This window comes from Sceloporus occidentalis, unplaced genomic scaffold (assembly GCF_023333645.1).
Source record: "Sceloporus occidentalis isolate IW3139 unplaced genomic scaffold, rSceOcc1.0.p SCAF_2, whole genome shotgun sequence".
NCBI classification, from domain to species: Eukaryota; Metazoa; Chordata; class Lepidosauria; order Squamata; family Phrynosomatidae; genus Sceloporus; species Sceloporus occidentalis.
This window is the reverse complement of record NW_028316982.1, coordinates 261500151-261523706: the sequence shown is the minus strand read 5'-3', so window position 1 is coordinate 261523706 and position 23556 is coordinate 261500151. Positions and strand designations below refer to the sequence as shown.

At 43.7% G+C, this 23556-nt stretch overlaps 1 protein-coding gene across 4 annotated transcripts in view; it reads right to left on the bottom strand.

Annotated features, from left to right (window-relative positions):
- Positions 1 to 23556, bottom strand: part of LOC149320071 (metabotropic glutamate receptor 5) — a 324541-nt gene that overhangs the window by 57322 nt on the left and 243663 nt on the right. For all 4 annotated transcript variants that reach the window (XM_089512865.1, XM_089512869.1, XM_089512868.1 and 1 more), the window contains exon 5: positions 2171 to 2417. In XM_089512865.1, coding sequence (XP_089368991.1) covers positions 2171 to 2417 — 247 coding nt within the window. The remainder of the gene's footprint in view (positions 1 to 2170; positions 2418 to 23556) is intronic.

The following is a 23556-nucleotide window of genomic DNA, read 5'->3' as shown; positions in this document are numbered from 1 at the left end:
TATCATAATTATCACCAGCATCAGCATCTATCTATATAGTGCCATCAGTGTACATGCTACTTTACAAACATTAACTATTCCAGTAATAAAAAATACTTAAATTCAATACTAAAATACAATTAAAACACACACACACACACACACACACACACACACTGCAGAAGAAAATAAAATAGCCAGTACAGATAACCGTCTACTGAAAGCTATAAAGCAGGAAGCCAAATGCCAATAGTTTTAGAAAACAAAAAAGTTTTCAATTTGGATTTAAAAACAGTGAGGGATGGAACAGTCTGCAAGTTTACAGGCAGGCAATTCCAGAAATAAGGGGTGGCAAGAGAAAAAGGATGAACCCGAGCTAAGGAGAAGGACACACTTGGCTGGGTGAGAAGTTACTGTTTTTGATTCTCTTTCATGGCTGTGGATACACGGATGAGTGTCTGCACTTCAAAGATTACCATTACACCACAGCATATATCTATATCAATAAACATGAGGGAATTCTTTGCAGTCTTATTTAATTAATAATATATTGCTGTGAGAATTCATTGGCTGCAGGGCAGGGAGGCATGGTCATGCTCCTCTAGAACAGGCTAGGGGGCTGTGAAGGCTAGGGGTTTGCATTAGACCCACAAGGGATCTTGGAGGGCCACAAACTCCCATTGCATGATCTGAAAAATAAATAGATGGATAGAAATTGCTTCCAGATGCCCTCTTAGAGGGTAGGAGGGTAATTTTTGCCATGTTTTGAGACATCACCTGCAACGGGCAGTTATAGGTCCAGGAGAGGGCCTATAATGAACTTCTAGTTCATTTTCTGTAAAAAGGCATTTCCTAGGCCTAGATTGGTTCCCCTGTGGAAAAAAAATGGCAGAAATGCCCCATTTCACCACAGGAGCATTAAGGGGCGAAAATTGAGTGAAATGGCCCTTGAGAGGCACTAAGGAGCTGTGTGTTGTCTTTCGGTGGCCCTCTCACCCTACCACAGAATTACTAGATAAAAGGAGAAGATCAGGCTCATAGCTAGGCTGGGGCAACCAGGAGACCACCTCGGGTCCCCCAGCCAAAAGGGGCCCCAAAGAGAATACAAGAAAATTAAAAATGAACTGACATTTTTGTGACATATAACAAAAATATCACGGATTGCGGCAACAATGCACTCAGAAAAAGGAGCCGCCACAACAGGGGCACCATAAGCATATAGGAGCCCAAATGTACTTTCTGCCCCAGGGCCCCTAAAGGCCTAGCTACGGGCCTGGAGAAGATCAGGCCAGCATATTGTCTGAAGATGGCAGTTAACACAGATACTGTTAATTTATGCAACATTTATCATATTTAAGAAGACATGGTGTTTTAATAATGCAGGGCTGTGATAAAAAAAACCTTTTTTAATATTGTAGCTGTTTTTAATATATGTTTCGGTGCTGAATTTCAAAAAACACACACACCACAATACAAATGTTGTACCACACATAGTTCTTTCACAAACTGGATATTGTTATTAATCCAGTTGTTACTCAGCTTTGATTAAGTGTGGATGCTAAGTTTGATTCCTTTTAGTGCATTGCAAGCAATTTTTGGGTTTCATATCAATGAATTAAAGTATTTTGAAAGTCTGTTAGAAGACTCCAATCCCTTCCTTACTCTTTGCAGGATCATTTCATTCAGTCACATATTACAATACAGAAACATCAAAGCAATCTGTGACAAAACTATACATGGTGTAGCCAATTTGAAGTCATTTTTGGATTTAGAATACCAAATTCCCATAAAACCAACATACTTTTAAAAAAATATGACCCTCAATTGCAAACCTGTGTAACAGGTATCTTTCTCAGGGAGACTTTGGCCTGAATCCTGTTGGTGAGCCCCTATTAGAATAGACCCAGGAAATGAATAATTGAATCAGGAGTCAAAATGAAGGTAGATCCCACTGATTACACGGTTCTACTCCAGCTGGGACTATCAATAGATCCAAGCCATATTGCGAAGATCCAGCCATATTGCTGAAATCAACACAAGTCGTACTTATCACAATGGATCTATTGTAAATATAGTAAGTCTGGATGGAGCTCACAAAAAACAACAGCTAAGATTAAAACACTCAGTCATTCCTATGTTTAGGCATTTCCTGATAATTTCTTTTCTTTAGAGTCATAAATTTTTACTATACCGTCCTGGTGAATCTCCATTCTCATCAAAAGAGATCATGTCCCCAGAAACCCCAGTAAAGTTAGACTTCATAAGAGAATCCAGAAGCTTCCGTCCGTCGATTGGTTTCATAGCATCACAAAGACCTGCATAGCCTGGACACAATGTCATCTGCATATTGTGGAGGCCATATGCCATGGAGTATATTGCATTAATCACAAAGCCCATCTTTGAATCTTGCACATGTTGGGTTTCTAAGGTCAAATTACCTGTTAGGAAACAGCAAGTATTAACATAGTCAGTGCTTTCAAATTAAGAACATAGAAGCTAAGATCCTACATTGTGCTAGTATGGTGAGTCTATACACTCATATAGTTGCACAGTGGTTACTCTATACCATGTGTCTGAAAAATAGCAACATTGAGTCAACATTGTGGTGTGGCAGCTAAAAAGCCAAACTAATTCTAGTCTGCATCATAGTTAATCATCATGAGTTAATTTTATGATGGTTTTTATGGTTGTTGATGATGTTATATTGTTGTGTTTTAATATGCTGTTAACCGCCTTGATCTCCGGAAAGGCGGTATATAAATAAAATTTTATTTATTTATTTATTTATTTATTTATTTATTTATTTATTTAGTATCTAGATCAAGGAAAATAACAGTACCATTCTATTCTGCTTTGGTCAGACCTCACCTGGAATACTGTATTTAAAAAGGATGTGGAGAAGCTGGAGAGTGTCCAGAGGAAGGTGACCAAAATGGTGAAGGGTCTGGAAACCTATGAGGGGAGGGTTAGGGAGCTGGGTATATTTAGCCTGGAGAAGAGACAGTTAAGAAGTGAAATGATAGCTCTGTTTAAATATTTGAAGAGGTGGCACAATGAGGCTTAAACAAGCTTGTTTTCTGCCACTCCAGAGAACAGGACACAGAACAATGGATTCAGGCTACAGGAAAAGAGATTCCACCTAAACATTAGGAGGAATGTACTGCCAATAATGTACTGTTAAATTGTGGAACACACTCCCTTGGAATGTGGTGGAGTCTCCTTGTTTGGAGGTCTTTAAACAGAGGCTGGATGGCCATCTGTCGGGGGTGCTCTGACTGTGAGTTTCTGCATGGCAGGGTTTTTTGGACTGGATGGCCCTTGAGGTCTCCTCCAACTTTGCTTCTAGGAAATTAAACAAATAAATTATATTGACTAATAGTTATGCTCAAGTCAAGAACTGTTTCTGCAACCATGCACTGTTGCAAATGGCTAAAAAAGTACAACCACATGTAAGGAAGCTTACATGTTTCTATGAAAACAACGGGATCCTGGCTATACTTTTAACACAATGTTTATTATAGCACACCCTCTTCCTTTCAAATTCTGGACTATGTTAAAATATATTTAGGCAACACTGCAGGTTCTCTTTGACTCTAGATACTAACATTCCCACTTCAATCAGGTCAGCAACAAAGCCCTGTTCTTTTCACTGAAGTCATCCCACGGCCTTCAGAGATAAAGTGGCTGCCAACCAAGTCATTGGCTTCTCAACAAAGATGTTAGTTAAAAAGAACAGTGGGAAGAAAATGTTCCCTGGCATATTAGCTGCAAAGAACCATGAAATTTTTCTGCCACCAAAAATATTACTATGACGACAAAATCTTGTGAGATTGCCAAAGTGGCATGCCAATGTCCAAAAACACGTGTTGTTTTAAGCCTGGCTGTGCGGTAGCTGGAAAGAGGTTGAGTGCAAACCAATTTCTGTTGAAAGCGGTGGGAGCTCTTGAGTACACAAGGATCTTCTAAAGGACAATGGCCATTACAAGTCATTCTAAATGGAACGCACCCACAGCTTCCGCTGGAAGTTAATGAATAGTGTTCTGCTGGAAAGTGCAGTGTTTCATTTTGCCAAGGAAGCTATTCATGCCCTAGTCATCCTGGAAAAACATACCAGTTTATATAATCCTGCAACAATCTATGTAGTTCTCCCATGTGTTCTAACTGCCTTGTTTATCAGGGATGGACCAGTTCTTGAGAAGTCAGTGTCCCTACATTTGCCTTCTGCAAATAGACCTCCTCATGTTTTTTTAAAAAACCTGAGTTCTTAGAACTGCTGTCAGGTGGCTCTGCAGGTTATCTGGTATCATGGGATGGAAGTGGATGCCTCACCATATATATCACTATGGCAGGGTACAGACTGCCCAAAAGGGCGGTCTGCTGGCACCTTGTTTTGCTGCGCGAGGAAGCCACAGCAGACAAACTGCGCAGCTCTCTCACGCAGCAAAACGAACCTGCAAAAAGCGGGTTCTTTCTGTGGTGCCACTGTGACACCACAGTGTGCCAATGGCACACTTGCGACATCACAATGAGGGTGCGATGTGTGGACGCTAAGCATCCATTGCATCAAAATAGCGGCACCCATGTGTACAGGGCGTCGCCATTTTGATGCCCTCGTCATGTGCTAAGGGTGAGGCACATATGGGTGGTGTGCCCTCGGCCAACCCCTAGCACGTGACGAGGGCGCCGCAAAGGCCCATCTGGACTGGGCCTGTATGACCATTACCATCTCCCAAAGTGAGACAGATTATGGAAAAGGGGAAATGCCCTACACAGAGATGTCCTCAGTTCTCAGTTACTCATTACAATCACCTGGAACACAGCAACATCTGACTTTAAAGAAACATCTGTTTAGCTGAACAAGTTTTCCTCGGTTGTTACTATAAACTATACGGTGAGGATATCTTGACCAAAGGGATTTTCTTTTTGGACTACAACTCACAGACTCTGCCAAGCAGTATAGCCATGACCAAACCCAGGTGGTTGACTATCTATAAGTCTGGAAATGAAACAGGTGTGTTAAACAAAACAAAACACATTGTGATGGTTTCTATATACTCTTGGCACTACCTAGGAATGCAGAAAAATAGATATTTGTAAATTACAAACATCTTCCTATATTAATACATTCTAACCCTAGAAGATGTCTGAAGCAAATTCCAATGAGTCTACTGCCTGCCAGTGAATCAATTGTTGAACCAAACCATATGTCAACAAGTAATAATATAATAATAATATGATTTATTTGTATACCGCTTTTCCTACGATCAAAGCGGTTTACAGCATACATATGCATATACAACAACAAAGCAAGTAACAAAGTTCAGTACAACCATAACAGTAATGCAAAATACAATATTACAATAATACAGATAAAACACAGTTAATAAAAATAAAAGACCCATAGTACTAGCTGATACATGCATACACATACATCCAATATCCAACTCTCCCCCCCCCCCTCAGCACACAACACAGTAGCAGAGAAGGATACAAACAATCAATCACTACAACTGTACAGCTAGCAGGAACCCAACCCATCTACCTCCAAGATGTTACACAACTGCGCAGTTGCGCAGACGCCGAGATGTTAATGTCCGTAGGCAGCATCTCTGGGATGGTGCGCAGTTGCGCAAGCAGATACCCGAGCCCAGAGAGCCGCCCGGCCGTAGCAGCAGCCCCAACCACACAGTCCTTGGAGGAAAAAGGGGGCGGGACCTCCAATGATGGCATTGGCCCACCCTTCTCTCCCCCTCAGAGGCCAAGATGGAGTTGGATGCCTTCGGGGAGGGCGCAGTTCCTTTAAGGGAGGCCTGGTGGCATTGGTCCACCCTTCTCTCCCCCTCAGAGGCCAAGATGGAGCTGGATGCCTTCGGGGAGGGCACAGTTCCTTTAAGGGAGGCCTGGTGGCATTGGCCCACCCTTCTCTCCCCCTCAGAGGCCAAGATGGAGCTGGATGCCTTCGGGGAGGGCGCAGTTCCTTTAAGGGAGGCCTGATGTCATTGGCCCACCCTTCTCTCCCCCTCAGAGGCCAAGATGGAGCTGGATGCCTTCGGGGAGGGCGCAGTTCCTTTAAGGGAGGCCTGATGGCAATGGCCCACCCTTCTCTCCCCCTCAGAGGCCAAGATGGAGCTGGATGCCTTCGGGTATAAATCCCATTGATTCAGTGGCCCTACTCTAGTGGGATTGACCTAAATCCATTTAAATCAGAGGGATATAAGGATGGCCTTAGTTCTACTGAGTTCAGTTAGTTGCTTCTCTACATGACAAAGGCACGTTACAGACCGCCGAAAAGCGGCGGCCTGCACTCGCCCCTTTCCCCACCGGATTGGGGCCTCAGCAGCCAGAGCGGCAGCCGCTTTCCAGGCTGTGGGGAAGCGGCAAAAGGCCACTTCCCCGAGGCCTGGAAAGGGGTGTCCTTGGGGCTTCAAGCCCCAAGGACACCCCACGGTGGCGGGGAGGAGGAGAAAGGGGCTGCTTGGCCCCTTTCTCCCTTGCATCGCTGGGCGCAGCCATCTAAAGGCTGTGCCCAGCAACGCAAGACCAGGAAGGAGCTCCGTTTCAGAGCTCCTTCCTGTGCTGACGAAAGGGTGCACTAAGCGCCCTCGCGCAGCGCGACAGTGTCACGTCCACACCGCCTCGTTTGGAGGTGGCGCATTCGTGACGCCATCATGGTGGCCCCCATGTAGATGGGGTGCCGCCATCTTGTACGTCCTCAGGACGTATTAGGCTTGGGGGCGTCAAGAAGTGACGCCCCTTTTTAAACCTAGGACGCCCTGAGGATGTCCCTTATGCCTGTCTGTAACGCGCCTGAGTTACTCATTGCTAATTTAATGAAGTCACATTCCAAAAGCCAGCATAGTCTAGTGGTTTGAGCATTGGACTGGGACCACGGAGATCAGAGTTTGATTCCATGCTCAACCATTAAAACCCATTGAGCGAGTCACACACTCTCAGACCCAGAAAATTTGATAGGTTCATTTTAAGATGACTGTAAGTGAGAAGCCATTTGAAGGCAAACAACAACAACTGTACTCATGAGTATTTTTTGTTTCCTAGTTGGACTTAGGCCATCAAATGGCGGATGGAAAAATCTTGGGTTTCTAATAGTCTTGAGGTTTAAGAACATATCACTGCATATTTCTGTGGACTAAAGTGGTAAAGTTGCTAGTTTGTCATTTTAGCATCCTTTCTCTCTCTCTCTCTCCTCATTTTCTGTAACAAGAGACTATCTCCACCTGTGTTTGCAGTGAGCAGCAGCATAAATATGGTAAGCACAGCTGAAAGCATTTATGGACACAATCAAATCCCATTTACTCAAATAAGGAAGTCATGGGGGAATTGAGGACTGGGGAGGGATGCTATCTTCTTTAAAACATATTTCTAATTTCTTCAGCCTATAATGGGACACATATTTTTAAAATGAGCCATGGTTGAAGAACAATTAGAATGGTTTAACACAGGGCTACAGTCCCATTGCTAGGTGTAATGTGGTGTAAGTTGAAAGGCACTCAGTGTGGATCAGTGAGTAAAAGTCTTCTTGCAATACACATCTCATGAACAAACAGTTTGCATAAAAAAGAAGGAAGCAAGCACATTGCAAAATATCTGGCGATTCGTTTTCGTAATTCACATTGATAGAGAACAATACACATTGCAGACATTAATCCTCTTTTGCATTAGCCTCCCAGCTTGAAGCCTGCCCTCAGCACAGAACAATACACATGCAACTCACTCCTGCATTCCCAGGCTCACAGAGTATATATACACCCAATTTTTCCAGGCAAGCATTCTCTGAAGATGCCAGCAACAGATGCTGGCGAAACGTCAGGAAGAAAATCCTGGTCACATAGCCCGAAAAACTCACAAAAAACCATTTGGATTGCCGTTCAGGATTCCACCTTTCTGCCACTCCTTGAGCCTTCTCTCATCATGCATATTTATTGTTTCCATTTCTGTATCTATTATTTCTTTGGTTGTAAATTACTTCTTAGAAATTGTGCTTTGTTTGCCCCTCTAATGTTCAGGGTATATTCATTTCTAATAATAACCCTTGGGGCATGAGTTCATTTATCTTCCACGACCTTATACTCCCCTATTGAGTCTTGCTTCTTTCTTTGTTTTCCTATTACTCTGCACTTTCTGCAATTCTTTGGAAATTAGCCTTGTCAAATGTCAGCCACCTCTGCTATTTCCCTGCCACCTCCAATGAGTTTAATTCTTTTTATACCGCTCAGCACCCTGGAAGTAGTTGCTAGGCAACCCCAAGTACATTCTCTTTCCCCAGCTCTTTTTGAGCATATATTAAAACATACTGGTAATTGACAATGCTGGATGGCTAAAATGGGAGAAGAGTCACTCAGAGTCCATGTTCAGGGAGGAGGTCACCAGGGTCAGTCCATTCAAGAGGTGAGGTGAATCCCCTGCCTCAGGTAATAGGTTGGATGGGGAAAATGGATCAAACCACCACCAAGAACATCACTGCTTAGCATCTCTTTACTGGAATAAATGCTCTGGAGCTCTTCACCCTCTCTGCTTTCTTTTCACTAAACATCATGTGCCACTACTTGGTGTTGTTAGGGATTGGTCTGCAAATGCAGCATAATGAGGTGGCACTGAATGAGGTATCATCTTTAGCTTTCAGTTAAACATTCTTCTTCTTCTACTACTACTACTAATAATAATAATAATAGCAGCAGGGTATCATGATTTACTAAAAACAATTGTCTTGAGAATTAGATGGTAAAAATTGTAATGGATGTTAGATAATCATTTTTTTTCAATCTTTTCTGAGGAATTTATCAGTAGAGACAATGGCCTGTTACAGACAGCCAAAATAAAGCTGCTTCGAGTCACAGTGGAGGTATGGTGTTTCAATGATGCATGCGTCCTAAGAGTCCAGAAGTTGCACCAAAGCCACACTCCAGCCCTAAGGATTGAAGCGTGATTTGGTGTGGCTTCTGGACTCTTAGGACGCATGCATCATTGAAACACCATACCTCCACTGTGACTCAAAGCAGCTTTATTTTGGCTGTCTGTAACAGGCCAATGACAGGAATATATAACTTACAACGTTATAAAAGGAGTAATTGATACAGAAACATACATTTAGTGCTTAAGATCTGGAAGTCTTTAATTTTTTAAAATAACTTTTTGTTACTTGTATGGTACATGTCTATATATGGTTTTATGTCAAATGGAAATTGTATATTTGTTGTTGTTTTTTCTAATAATAATAGCAGTAGCATTTAAATTTCTATACTGTTTACTAGTGAACTCAGCACTCTCTAAGCAGTTCCCCATTTTGCCAACCTATGAAAAGATGGAAGGCTGAGTCAGCCTTGGAGTCCTGTGGTCAAACTCACAACATTGCAGCTGCAGTAGCGGCATTTAACCACTGCATCACCAGGGCTCATGATGATGACGATGATGATGTATTTATAACACATTTTCCATCAAAAGGTGGAACATCAAACATATATAATTAAAAATAGACAATAAAACACAACATTATAAAATGCTAAAATACTAAAATAATATGTTAATATACTAAAACAAACACTTTAGTAGTCACTATCCATCTCTGCAACCTTAAGCAAATCCAGCAGCACAGCAATCCAGCAAATTGAAGAGGAAGGTTTTCAACCCTCTACAAAAGTGGGTAAGATCCTCCTCCTGCCAGAGGTGGAAAGGAAGACTGTTGCACAAAAGTGGGGCCAGATCCTGAATGGCTTGCAGTATTGATAGAGCTGTATGCATTGGTGGAGCTGCCAATAATCCTTTGCCTGTAGATCTTAAATTGTTTGATGGTTCAAGGACACAGTTTTCTCTCCACCCTTCCCTCTCCATCTGCTGCAGAAGATGCAAAAATCTCCGCAATACAGAGAGTTTTTTTTTTCCAGCAGGCCACATGGTTTCTCCAAGAGGTGCTTTCAATTTTTTGTTATTCAAAAAGCCCATTAATGTGTTTTATTGAACACTAAAGCTTTGCTGCAGTACTTTATCAAGTGGACCCAAAGTGGCAGATGCAGGATGTGTCTTTGCAATCACTCTGCAGTTGAAAACCAGCTTCAACAGAAGGCAGGAGTCACATTAAAGCAGTGTTAGGGTGATTGATTGAAATCAAGACATTTCCCCCCACCACTGCTGTCCTATAGAGAAGAGCCCTTTACAGAATCCTGCAGTGCTGGAATGTTCTGTGAGGCCATCTTCTGCTCCCATATTTTTCTGTGCTTTGATAAAGTTCTTTATTTTGCATTGAACGAGTAGAGAGTATGGAAGGTGAGCAGAGATGTAGCCAGGATTTTAGGAAGGGGGGATCCAGACTAAGTGCCACCATTATAATGGGGCTTGGGTGCGGTGGTGCAGCAGCATGCACCATTCATTTTTCTAATGGAAGGGGGGGATCCGGACCCCAAGGACTCCCCCTTGGCTACGTCCCTGAGGTGAGTTTGCTAAAAACAAGGATTCCCAGATTTCAGGACCTTACCCTGTTTCTCAAAGCCTAGATTAGTTCTCAGCATGTGAGGCAGCAATCTCAGGGTGAGAGTGGTGTCTTCAAAACTGGGTGTCTTCAAAACTGGGTGTCTTGACATTTTCCTCGATATCTGGAATTTTTTAAAATGCTGAATGTGTGCACTGTGCATCTGTGGTAGATGCTTAATTTATCATACTTAAGGATGTCACCAGGGGCTTTCAGTTGCAACATCAACTTTGTTGTATGCGCAGCGCTCATGTCTTATGACATCACAAGGGGTCATCCCCTGATTTTGGTCCTGAAATCTCAGAGCCAAAGTCCAAAGTGCAAAATACTGCAATAGTTCTAAAGTGACAACAAATGGTGTGAAATGGAGTATCTGACAGACTTTTCTCTAACAGATAGATTTTTAAATTCATGAAATCCTAGCACCGAAAGAGTGCCTTTTAGGCTGTATTTCAGGATCCCTGCTTCCTGCAAATAATTCAGAGTTAGATCATCCACAACTAATAGTTGTCTAACTTCTGCTTGTAAAACCAAAGTAAAAAAGAGACCACCATTCTCTAGAGGAAGAGAAGGCTAAGAGGTGATATGATAGCCATGTTAATATTTGAAAAGATAATAATAATAATAATAATAATAATAATAATAATAATAATTTTATTTATATACCGCTATTCCTTTTTTAGATCATAGCGGTGTACATACACGTTAAAAACAATATAAAAACAGCAAGAACTATATAAAAATAGCAACAACCCTCCAACCCCCTCCCAATATACAAACCCTGATAGCCAAAATGACAATACAATAAACCATAACAGACTCAACTCATGGGGGGAAAGCCTGGTGGAAAAGGAAAGTTTTAAGAGTCCTTTTAAATACATCAAGGGAGGTGGCTGTGCGGAGCTCGTCGGGCAGGGTGTTCCAGAGACGAGGGGCTGAGGTGGAAAATGCCCTCTGAGTTGCACTGTAACGTGCGTCTGGAATGGTTAAGAGATGTTTCCTGCCCGACCTGAGAGCGCGGGGCGGGTTGTATGGGGAGAGGCGGTCCTCCAACTACCCTGGGCCCAAGCCATTTAGGGCTTTATAGGTAATAACCAACACCTTGTATTGCGCTCAGAAGCGAATGGGCAGCCAATGGAGGTCTTTCAAAACAGGTGTTATGTGACTGGCCCTGGAACATCCAGTGACCAATCTGGCAGCCATATTTTGCACCAGTTGTAGCTTCCGAGTTTGGTACAAGGGTTGCCCCATGTAGAGCGTGTTACAGAAATCCAAACAAGAGGTTACCAGAGCATGTACCACAGTTTCAAGGTCCGCCCGGCCCAGGTAGGGTCGCAGCTGGCGTATCAGCTGAAGCTGATAACAAGTGCTCCTGACCGTCGCATCCACCTGAGAAGTAAGGTGCAGCGACGAGTCCAGAAGCACTCCCAGACTGCGAACAGAGTCCTTCACAGGGAGCATGACCCCATTCAGGACAGGTGGAACAATTTCCTTCCCTGGGCCAGGAGAACCTATCACCAGTACTTCCGTTTTCTCTGGATTCAAACTGAGTCTGTTTTCCTTCATCCAGCCCATTACTGACTCCAAGCAGGCATTTAGAGGAGAGATGCCGTCCTTAGTCACTGCATCAGTCAGAGACATAGAGAAGACTATTTGGGTGTCATCAGCGTACTGATAACACCGCGCCCCGTGTCTCCGGATAATCTCTCTCAGCGGCTTCATGTAAATGTTGAATAGCATGGGGGACAAAATCGCTCCCTGAGGGACACCAGATGTAAGGGCCCTCTTATCGGAGCGACAGTCCCCCAGCTCCACCATCTGGAACCTACCCGAGAGGTAGGAATGGAACCACTGCAGAGCAGTGCCCCCAATTCCCAACTCCCTCAGGCGCCCCAGAAGGATACTATGGTTGATGGTATCGAAGGCCGCAGAGATGTCCAAGAGCACTAACAGGGACACGCTACCCCTGTCCATGCCCAGACGGAGATCATCGACTAAGGCGACCATGGCAGTCTCAACTCCATAGCCTGCCCGGAAGCCAGTTTGAAATGGGTCCAGAAAATCAGCCTCATCCAAGATCCCCCGGAGCTGAAAGGCAACTGCCCTCTCGATCACCTTCCCTAAAAATGGTAACAGCGAGACAGGCCGATAATTATTCCGAATTTCAACAATGGTTTACAATGGCCGTCTGCAAAGTAGATGGAAACTGCCCTTCCCTGAGAGATGAATTAATGATGCGGTGTAACATCTCTGTAACAACCGCTCCCCCTTGAGCTGTCAACCATGAAGGGCAGGGATCAAGAGAACAAGTCGTCTTCCTAACGCTCTGAAGAATCTTGTCCACATCCTCGGTACTAACAGACTCAAATTGATCCAGTGTAACCAAGTCCACGGAAGCTCTGGATACCTCTACTCTAGGATCTGAACTAACACTGGCGTCAAGATCAGTTCTTATCCGAGAGATTTTATCCGCGAAGAAGTTATTAAACTCGTCACAGCAGGCCTTGGATGGTTCCAAAATAGGGTTCAGGGCAGGGGGCTGTTGAGTGAGCTCCCTCACTACCCTGAACAGCTCTGCCGGACGCGACTCCGCGGACGCAGTACGTGCAGCAAAGAAAGAATTCTTCGCTGCACTTATTGCCACTCCGTAGGTTCTCAAATGAGACTTTAGGAGTGCCTTATCGGCTAAGAGATGATGTCTTCGCCAGTCGCGCTCTAGTTGTTGCACAGCTCGCTTCCTTTCCCTGAGATCTTCCGTATACCAGGGCTTTTTATTGGAAGCAGGCCGGAAAGGACATTTGGGAGCGATGCTGTGTATAGCCCTGGAGAGATCAGTATCCCAGATGTTAGTCAGGGCATCAACAGAGTCGCCGTCAGTTCCAACCATATACCCCTCTAGGGCTTCTTGGAACCTTTTGGGTTCCATCAGCCTTCGAGGGTGGACCATCCTAATAGGTCCGCCACTCCCGGGAGGGATACGGGTAGAAGCCTTGATATTAGCCTCAACCAGGAAATGGTCCGTCCATGACAAGGCAGAGATGTTAGTAACCTCCGCCCACGGAGAATCCATATCCGAACAGAAAAGGACATCAAGTGTATTACCAGCTGAATGCGTGGGCCCCGAGACCAATTGGGACAGGCCCATGGCTGTCATGGTAGTCATGAACTCTCGAGCTGCACCTGTTGGACCATGACTGGCCTCAAAGGGAATGTTGAAGTCCCCCAGAACAAGAAGCCTGGGGGACTCCAACATTAGCTCCGAGACCAGTTGTGACAGCTCGGCTAGGGAATCTGTTAGCACACGAGGTGGCCTGTAGACCAACAGAATCCCTAAACTGTCCCTAGCCTTCAGGGTCAGGTAAATACACTCGATGTACACAGTCTGACGGAGGTGGTTCCTGTTCAAGGAAAGGGTGTTCTTATGAATCAAGGCAACACTCCCCCCGCCCACTTAGCCTGCACTGGTCCTTAACTGAGTACCCGGCTGGGAGGGCCTGTGCCCACACCGCTTCACTCTCAGGCCCAAGCCAGGTCTCAGTAATGCAAGCCAGGTCGTAGCTCTTATCCTCTATGAGATCGGAGATGATATGGGTCTTACTTCTTACTGACCTGGCATTGCACAGGAGCAGAGACAGGGTTTGTGGTACATTTGGACTGACCCACAGGCCTCTTTGGCTAGGACAGTGGATGGAAGGAGAGATAGGTATTACGCATCGATCTCGCCTTCCCTTCTGATAAATCTCCACTCTCTTATCGCTATATCTCCCCCTGCCCCACTCCTTCTTCTGTAGGAGCTCCGCCTAATGCAGCACCATCACCCATCCCCTTGCCAAGCTCAAAATCCCCCCCCCCCAAAAAAATCCCGGTGTTTTGGGGGCTGGCGTCACGCCTTCAGGGACCTGGCAAGCCGGCTTTTGAAGGAGGGAGCCTCTCTGACCGGCCCCTCCTCCACTTCAGAGCACCGCACGGGTGGTAAAGGGACCGTCCTCCCCAAAAGCAGCAGAGCAGAGCACTCCTCCCAGATGTTTTGGGGGCTCGCGTTGGCGTCTTCAGGGACCCGGCAAGCCGGCTTTTGAAGGAGGGAGCCTCTCTCACCGGCCCCTCCTCCCCTTCAGAGCGCCGCACGGGTGGTAAAGGGACAGTCCTCCCCAACAGCAGCAGAGCAGAGCACTCCTCCCAGATGTTTTGGGGGCTGGCGTTGGCGTCTTCAGGGACCCGGCAAGCCGGCTTTTGAAGGGGGGAGCCTCTCTCACCGGCCTCTCCTCCCCTTCAGAGCGCCGCACAGGTGGTAAAGGGACAGTCCTCCCCAACAGCAGCAGAGCAGAACACTCCTCCCAGATGTTTTGGGGGCTGTCATATTGAAGATGGTGCAAGCTTGTTTTCTGCTGCTTCAAAATCTAGGACATGGAGCAATGGATTCAAACGACAGGAAGAGATTTTTTCCTAAACATTTGGAAACTGTTTGACAGTGGAATGTGCTTCCTCTAAGTGTGGTGGTGTCTCCTTTTTGGGGTCCTTTAAACAGAAGATGGATGACCATCTGTTGGGAGTGTTTTGATTGCATGACAGGAGGTTGGACTGGACAGGCCCTTGTGATCATTTCCTGTTCTATGATTCTATGGACCTGAGTAATTGGTACTGCATACTCAACTGGCAGTGAATGATTACTCATATAATTACTCCGGCAACTTCTTTGTATCTGGCAAGATACTCTGTATTGAATAAGACAGTCCAGCCAGCTGTGTCCAGTTCTGGGCACAACCACTCAAGAAGAATATTGATAAGCTGGAGTGTGTCCAGAGGAGAGTGTCAAAAATGGTGAAAGGTGTGGCAACCATACCTTATTAGGAGTAGCTTAGGGAGCTGGATATGCTTAGCCTGGGGAACTGAAGGACAAGAGGTGACATAATAACCATTTTTAAATGTTTAAACAGATGTTATATTCAGGACGGAGCCATCTTGTTTTCTGCTGCTCCAGACAGTAAGGCTGCATCTGCACTGCAGAAATAATGCAGCTTGACTCCATTTTAATTGCCCTGGTTCAATGCTATGAAATTCTGAGATTTGTAGTTTTGTGAGATATTTTGCTTTCTCTGTCTCTCTGCCTTATTTTATGCTCAGGATTTTGTTTGTTTTTTTAAGTCCCCTGGTCCTAAAACAAGCCAGTGTGTGAGCTTTTAGGGATGAAATAGATATGCAAATATAATTGATTTAAAAAAACAAAACCCGTTTTTTGAATGTTGAAAAGCCCTGACATGAAGAATCTGGAACTCACTTATTTTGTGCAAAATTCACACCTGCTTATTTTCTGCAAAAACAGCCATTTCTATGGAGAAAATTGCATTGTCTGCAAATTTTGTGCAGAATAAAGCCCAAAATGCAAATAGGATTCAAAAACTGATTTTTTTTGCAAGATTTTCTTGCAGTAGGAAGAAAATTGCTACAATTATTTATTGGTTCCTTCAAGAATTGAAGAAACTCAATTGAAGAATTACACCCTTAGTATGCTGTTTGCGCATCTCTTGGTGTGAACATTTTAGAAATCTGAACCTTAGACTCTAGAGCAGGGTGGGAAACTATTGTCAAGGATTTTCATTAGTTCAGCAGGGCACCATGAGGCCTGCCCCCCACTACCATTCCCACACCCTAAAAATACAAAAGGCTTTCCCCCCACAGCAGAATGCCCTCCAGTGCCCATGGAGGTCAATTGTACCACATTGTAGACCTCCCTGGCCTGTTTTAGATATGGTCCAGGAGCTGCACATTCCCTGCTCCTGCCCTAAAGGATGTCAGGCTTTTATAATATATTTTTTAAAAAAACAGTTGGGAGTGTGTAGAAGGGCCACAATGAAAATTATGCAGCGCATGTGTGACCCATGGATCAATTTTTCTCCACCTCCCTTTAATGGTTTATGAATTGCATCTTTTCTTCATTGAAATTAAATGCACAATTGAGGTGCTTGAAAGAAATATCTCAGGTGTTCAACAGACCACCCCGAAAGGGCGGGAAGATGCTGCCTCTTTCTTAGCCAGATCGGAGCCATTGCAACCTCATGCCGGCTCCTTTTTGCACCCTTGAAAGGGCACCAGAGTTGCAGCAGCATGTCTATATGGTGCTCCTTTGATGCTGCATTATATGGATGCAGCGTCAGAGGAGCCCCATGATGCCATGTACCATGTGGAGTGATGCACGGTGTCATGGCACCCTGGGGGTGGAGTCAGGACATGTGTCATCTGTATGCAATGCCCTGACTCTGCGCCCAGACCGGCCTTTCAAGCCAGTCTGTACAGGGCCTCAGTTTACTTATGTGACAAAAGGATTAATTTGCTGAGGAAAGTTGGAGAATAGGCAGACAATCAGAGCTTTTAGAACATTCAGAAAGGCTGCAGTTCCAGCTGAAGAGTGGGAGGTGGTAAGAGAGTTACCACCACTGGGGAGGAAGAGGTACATGTGGAATGACTGAGTAGATGGGGAAGGAGTGGAGATGGAGAGAGAATGTTAGATGGGGAATGAGTGATATTGGAGAGAGACAGGTAGATGTAGAATGAGGGGAACTGGAGAGAAATAAGTACATGTGGAACTAGCAGAGTTGGAGAGAGAGAGAGAGAGAGAGAGAGAGAGATGGAATGAGTGGCCCTGGAGAGAGAAAGTTAGATGGGGAGTGAGGGACATTGGAGAGAGGGAGATAGATGTGGAATTTGGGAAACTGGAGAGAGAAAGTAGATGTGGAATGAGGGGAGCTGGAGAGAGAAAGTTTGGTGGGGAATGTGAGACATTTGAGAGAGAGAAAGGTAGATGTGGAATGAGGGGAGCTGGAGAGACACAGATACAGAGTGAGGGATATTGGAGAGAGAGAAAGGCAGATACATAGAGGGAGGAAGATAGAGGCAGCAGAATCAGAGAAAGAGAGGGATGTGGAATGATGGGAGCAGGAGACTGAGTGAACCATAGAATCATAGAATCGTAGAGTTGGAAGAGACTGCAAGGGCCATCCAGTCCAACCCCCTGCCATGCAGGAAATAACAATCAAAGCATCCCTGACAGGAGTTGCAGATGCATATTGCCAGCCATAAAATATATGGAAGTTGGTATGATGGGTTATACAGTGGAGAAGGCTATGGCTGAGACATGGTGATCTCACACACAGGTGCTGAGACAACAAGCATGAACCAAGCCTGTTCAAGGCCATTTCAGTGGGAAAAACCTGCCTGTAATAACATTATTATTATTATTATTATTACATTTTATTTATAAAGTGCTGTAAATTTGCACAACATGGAAGGAGTTGTATGGGAATAAGAGAGAAAATGTGTCTAGTAACCATAGCAAATAAGAATTAAGCCCACTTGGAAATTGGAATTGTGTGCAGCTTAATTAGGTAATGTTAATAATGTTTGCAGATCATTTCCAACAATGAATGTCACTGGAATGGATCTACAATTTCTTAATAAAGGTTTTCTGAGTTTTACTACTGAGTCTGGATTTCTGAACTTGGTATCCTGCTAGACTTGAGACTCATGCTCTGGCCCTAATATGTGATAAAATGTACTCCCATGCTTAATGGACTAAAAAGTTCAGGTTACCTATGTAATTGAATCATAGGAGATTGGAAGCAGGGAAGGGAATCAGAAATCTGTAATGCTTTTGATTGGAAGAAGAGAAAGGAGGAGGAGGAGGAGGAAGAGGGGGCACCATGCCGTACTACTCTATTCCTAATTAAAAATAATAAGCATAATATCTGTGAGAAGAGATTGAAGAGAAAATCCATTTTAATTTAAATTGAGTGGATCACTGCACAACAGATTATGTTGCAATATGCAAAATTTTCACAACATATTTCTCTCCCTCCCCCCAAATTACATGGGCACACACCATGCAATTAATTATACTGCTCATTTAGCAGAAATCTAACTTGCTCCAACAACAACATTGCAATTTTTAAAAAAGAATAAGAAAACGATCCTTTTGTTTTATTATGTATAGTTCTGTTTAATTTTCTTTAAAGTGTAGGATCATCTTGATCTACTGGGATTTTTGCTCTGTGATGTTGCAGATTGCCTGGTGTAATGTTCTTAGTAGACAATTATAGACCAAGTGAATGGAAGTTACATTGAGAGGGGATTTCTTTCACACTTCACAGAAGCCACCCCATGAGAACTGCTTGGGAAAAGAAAGCATCACAAAGAGAGATTTTGCCAAACTGCAAAATGGTACTTTTCAAAATGAAGGAAACAGTTTTATCTATCAATCATATAAAATGGATAATGGAGACAGAAATGTGGCTCTCAAGTACAATTGCTCCTAGGTTGCACGTGTATATTATGTTTCTTGATTTGATTCTTCTGAAGGGCTACAAGATGATAAAAGATCTGGAAACCAAGCATTATGAGGAAGAACGTGTTGAGCTTGGAAAAGAGAAGAATGAGGTCTTATCTGCACTGCAGAAGAAATGCAGTGTGGCAGTGCTTTAACTGCTATGGCTCAATGCTAGCGAATTCTATGATTTGAAGTTTGTTGTGGTACCAGAGCTCTCTGATACAGAAGGCTAAACAGCTGATGAAATTCCAAATCCCAGAATTGCATAGCATTGAGCCATGACAGTAAAAGGGGTGCCAAACTGCATTATTTCTGCAGTGCAGATTATACCAATAGCAGTAGCAAGTACAATTCTATACCACTTATCAATGCACTTAAGCACTCCCTAAGCAGTTTACAATGTGTAAGCTAATTGTCCTCAACAAACTGGGTACTCATTTTAGTGACCTCAGAAGGATGCAAGGCTGAGCCAACCCTGAGGCCTGGCAGGTATTGAACTCACAACCTTGTGCTTTATGAGTGAGTGGCTGCAATACAGGCATTTAACCACTGCGCCACCAGGGATCTTGAATGAAATTAGACCTCATTATTTTCTTTTCAACAAGTTCTTCCTCATAATGTTTGGTTTCTAGAATTTTCATCATCTTGTAGCCTTTCAGAATATGCAGCTTAGACACTAGAGATGACATGATGGATAAATAGCTGAAAGGATGCAGTGGCATCACTGAGGTTGGTGTCATTCAGTATGCAGGAGGGGGGATGAATTGCTTTGCCCTTCCCTCCTCATAGCTGTCCACCCACCCAGACTGCTGCTGAGGGGGGTGGAATTGAAGCTGCTGAAGTGCCCGTTCAAGGACTGGGGTGGCTGCTCTCAGATGCATACCCCGCTCAAAAAGGCTTTCAGAGTTTGGCACAGCTGTTGGGAAGGCATCACCCCCCCCCCCCCACCCCAAAAAATAAAGCCTTCACTCTGGCCTGGCTGCTTCCCTGCTTTCCTTTCCCCAGAAGGCCAATACATTTTTTAAGCAGGCTTTTAATGTGTAAGCAGGGGAACTTCTTATTGGGATGTTTTGATTTGAAAATTTTTGTTTTGAAAATTTCATATGGCTTTTAAATGATTTTATATTATTTCATATGGTGATTTTAATTGTTTTTTGTAATTAATGTGAAGGTTTTTTTTAATTGGCTATCCCTCTGAAAGCCACCATGGTCCCACTCTGGAAGAAAAGTGGCAAAAAATTTAAATGAATACTGTAAGAACACAAAGGCTTTCATGGCAGGCATACATAGTTTTTTGTGGGTTTTTCAGGCTATGTTTTTTCCTGATGTTTCACCAGCATTTGTGGTTGGCATCCTCAGAGAATGCTGACATAGAAGTGAGTGGGGTACTCAGTTGCATGCCTGCATTTTTTGAAGATGCCAACCACAGGTGCTAGTGAAATGTCAGAAATAAACTCTTTCAGAACATGGCCATGTAGCCCAAAAAACCCACAAAAAACCCTGTAAGAACTGTTTGATAGTGAAATAGACTGCCTCAAGGCGTGGTGGCCTCTCTCTCCTTTGGAGGTCTTTAAAGAAGGGTTGGATGGACATCTTTTGGGAGTTCCGTAGTTGTGTCTTCCTGCATGGCAAGGGGATGGACTGGATAGTTCTTGTGGACACTTCTGACACTAAGATTCTGTGAATCTATGATACCATGTAGATAATCTTCAACTCAATGGCCATATCTGGCCCACAGAAGTTCTCCATCTGTCCCACTGAAGCTGTAGGCCATGAAAGAAACAAGAGACACATCTCAAGATGACTGAGCTGATGGTGTTTATTAGTAGACAAGACTATTTTCTGAGCATCTTGAACAGGGTGACCAGATGTCATAACTGCATAGGAGGACAAGGCACCACAAAATGTTGAACATTCAAAAAATGCAGGATTTTACCAAATAAAAGCTAAAAACACTCATATAAATATAAATTCATGCTTCTTAGTCATGCTCAAAATGGAGGACATTTTGGAATTCCTCCTGGGCAGAAGGCTAAAATGTAGGACATATCCTGGAAAAGGGGGATGTTTGGTCATCCTGATCTTGAGACATTTCTTTTTTTTTTTCCCTGTGGGTTCCAGAGGTCATACATAGTGGAGGTTGGTGGCTCTGATGCCAATGGCAGTGGTAAATCATCTTCTTGTTAACTGAGGGGCTCTAGAGACTGCCCCTTTGGAGCGATGTCCTTTCTTGCTGGACTGGGGCCGTGACAACCGCACTGCAGCCCCAATCTGGTGCTTTGCCAGTGCTAAAACTAATGGCAAAATGCCACTCCTTTTAGCGCTGGCAAAAAGGTGCCCTTGCCAAAGTGGCAGCTGTTCGTCAGTCCTTTGGCACAGCGTCTGTAAACGCTGTACCAACAGAGCAGTGTGAAGCACCCTGCTGTGTGGTTGGGCACACAGCATGACACAGGCATCAAGGCACGTGGTGTCAAAACACCATGGCCCCACTCCACCCCGATGCCAGTGTTTAACCCCTGACTTTGAACTGACCTTGATTCATGGTAAACCTGTGAATGAGACATCTCCAAGGACCCCCCCCCCCTCCACTGCCCTGCTCAGGTCAGGCAGGATCAAGGCCACAGCCTCCTTGTTTGAGTCTATCCATCTAGTATGCTGTCTTACTCTCTTCTTACTGCCCTCCACCTTTCCTAGCATTAGCATCTTTTCTAGTGAGTCATGTGTTCTTATGATGTGGCCAAAATACAACAGCCCCATTTTGTCATTTTGGCTTCCAGGGAGAGTTCTGGCTCAATCTGTTCTAGGACCCAATTGTTTGCTGTCCTCCAAATAGTGTGACATAGTGGTTTGAACACTGGAATATGACTCTGAATGTCAGGATTTGATTCCCTCTTGGGCATGAAACCCACTGGGTGTCCTTGGGCTCTCTCAGCCTCAGGGGAAGGCAATGGCAAACCTTCTCTAAACAATATTTCTCTAAACAAAATATTGCCAAGAAAACCCCATGATAGGTTCACTTTAGGGTCACCATAAAGTGGAAATTGGAAAGACTTGAATGCACACAACAACAACAAACAACAACAAATAGATGCTGCACCCTGGACAGTTCTTTTAATGTTCTCAATGAGACCTGAAGCAGAATCTTTATCCCTTGCAGCATGGAAGCCACTATGTACTCTGATGTTAGCTAGGCAAAGGAAGGCTACCCAGCAGGCGTGACACATGGCATCTGCTCCCCACCTACAGAAGCTTTACTTCTTCTGATTAAGAGGGAGGTATATACTTGTGTTTTTTTAAATAAAACATGCTCTTAGTAAATCAAGATGGCTCACCCAAATTCTCCTGTGACGTGGATGTGAAAGCACTGAGAACTGAGTCAGATACCTCTGAAACTCTTGCTTTCTCCATAAGGATTCAGCTGGACAGAAAATCAATGCATGTAGCAGTGGTAGCAGTTAGTGTTTGAGTTAAGTGCAGTGAAAACTTCTAATCAGAAATAGGCTGGATGTTTCAATTTCAACCTCACCCTGAAAGGAATGACAAGGATGTTGAATTGTGCTTCTGGAGAATCCCTTTGTCTTCTGATTTCAGGAAAAACAGCACAAAACAAGCAAACAAAAACAAAAGCAAAAAAAAAAAAAAAAACAGAGATGCCTTAAGATTCAGAGCCAACAGCATCATACAATACATGGCCAGGGTGACTAGCATTTGCCTTGGTAACTAACAGGATAGCAGATACAGGATCCTGAAAACTAAGCTTCAGTCTGGATTGAGAGAAATCCTATTTCACAATGACTTCACAAAGATGCACATAAATGAAAGTGGTGGTTTGAGTTATAAAACATCTATTAATCTTACAGATTTGTTTTCATTGCTGTGGCACAAACCGCAGCTTTCAGTTGAAAGACAGAAGAATCAATCAGTTTTACTTTCTCCAGCATTCACATTTTTGAAATCTCAGGTTCTTTCCCTCTTTAGACATAGATGTTTGCTGTTGTTGGCAAATTCTGATGGAAATTGAACTGAAATAGAATTATGACATGTGTACACCAACCACATTCAATACATGCAGCTATTTTCAATATGGAGAAGACCAAATGTACGTCCAGATCAGACTGTTATAGCACTTTATACCATTATAAAGTGTTATACTGTTATACTATTTTAAATGCCATGGTTCCATCCTATGGAATCCTGGGATTTTTAGTTTTGTGTGGTACTTAGAATTTGCAGCCAGAAATATCTAATGTTGTACAGGAGATTGCACTAGAGAATGATAAGCACCTCATTAGACTAGTATCAAACTATCATAAAACTGCAGCGTGAATTTGTTGCACTTAACTGGCATAAAAATGTTAAAGATGAGGAACCTATCATTAGAAGTGGCAACAATAATTGAACATCACAAACATGGCTGAGTACCTGGATTTTCAAAGCCAGACCTTTAAAATCTGGACACATTGGACAAATCTGTCAACTTGTTGATCTCACATTCAATTTTTCTCTCTCTTAACCCAAGTATGAATTCTTTTGACAAATTCTTCTAAAAATGAACTGAAGTAGATTATTATTATTATTATGCTTTATTTATATAGTGCTGTAGATTTGCACAGCACTGTACAAACAATAAAATAGATGCCTTGTAGATCCCTCTGCTGGCTACCAATATGGGCCAGGGCTCATTACAAGCTTATGGTCTTGGTATTTAAGGCCCTGTGCTTTAACCTCCCTCAGTATCTAACAGCTCAGCTAACATGGCATGTATATCTAGGAATTTAAG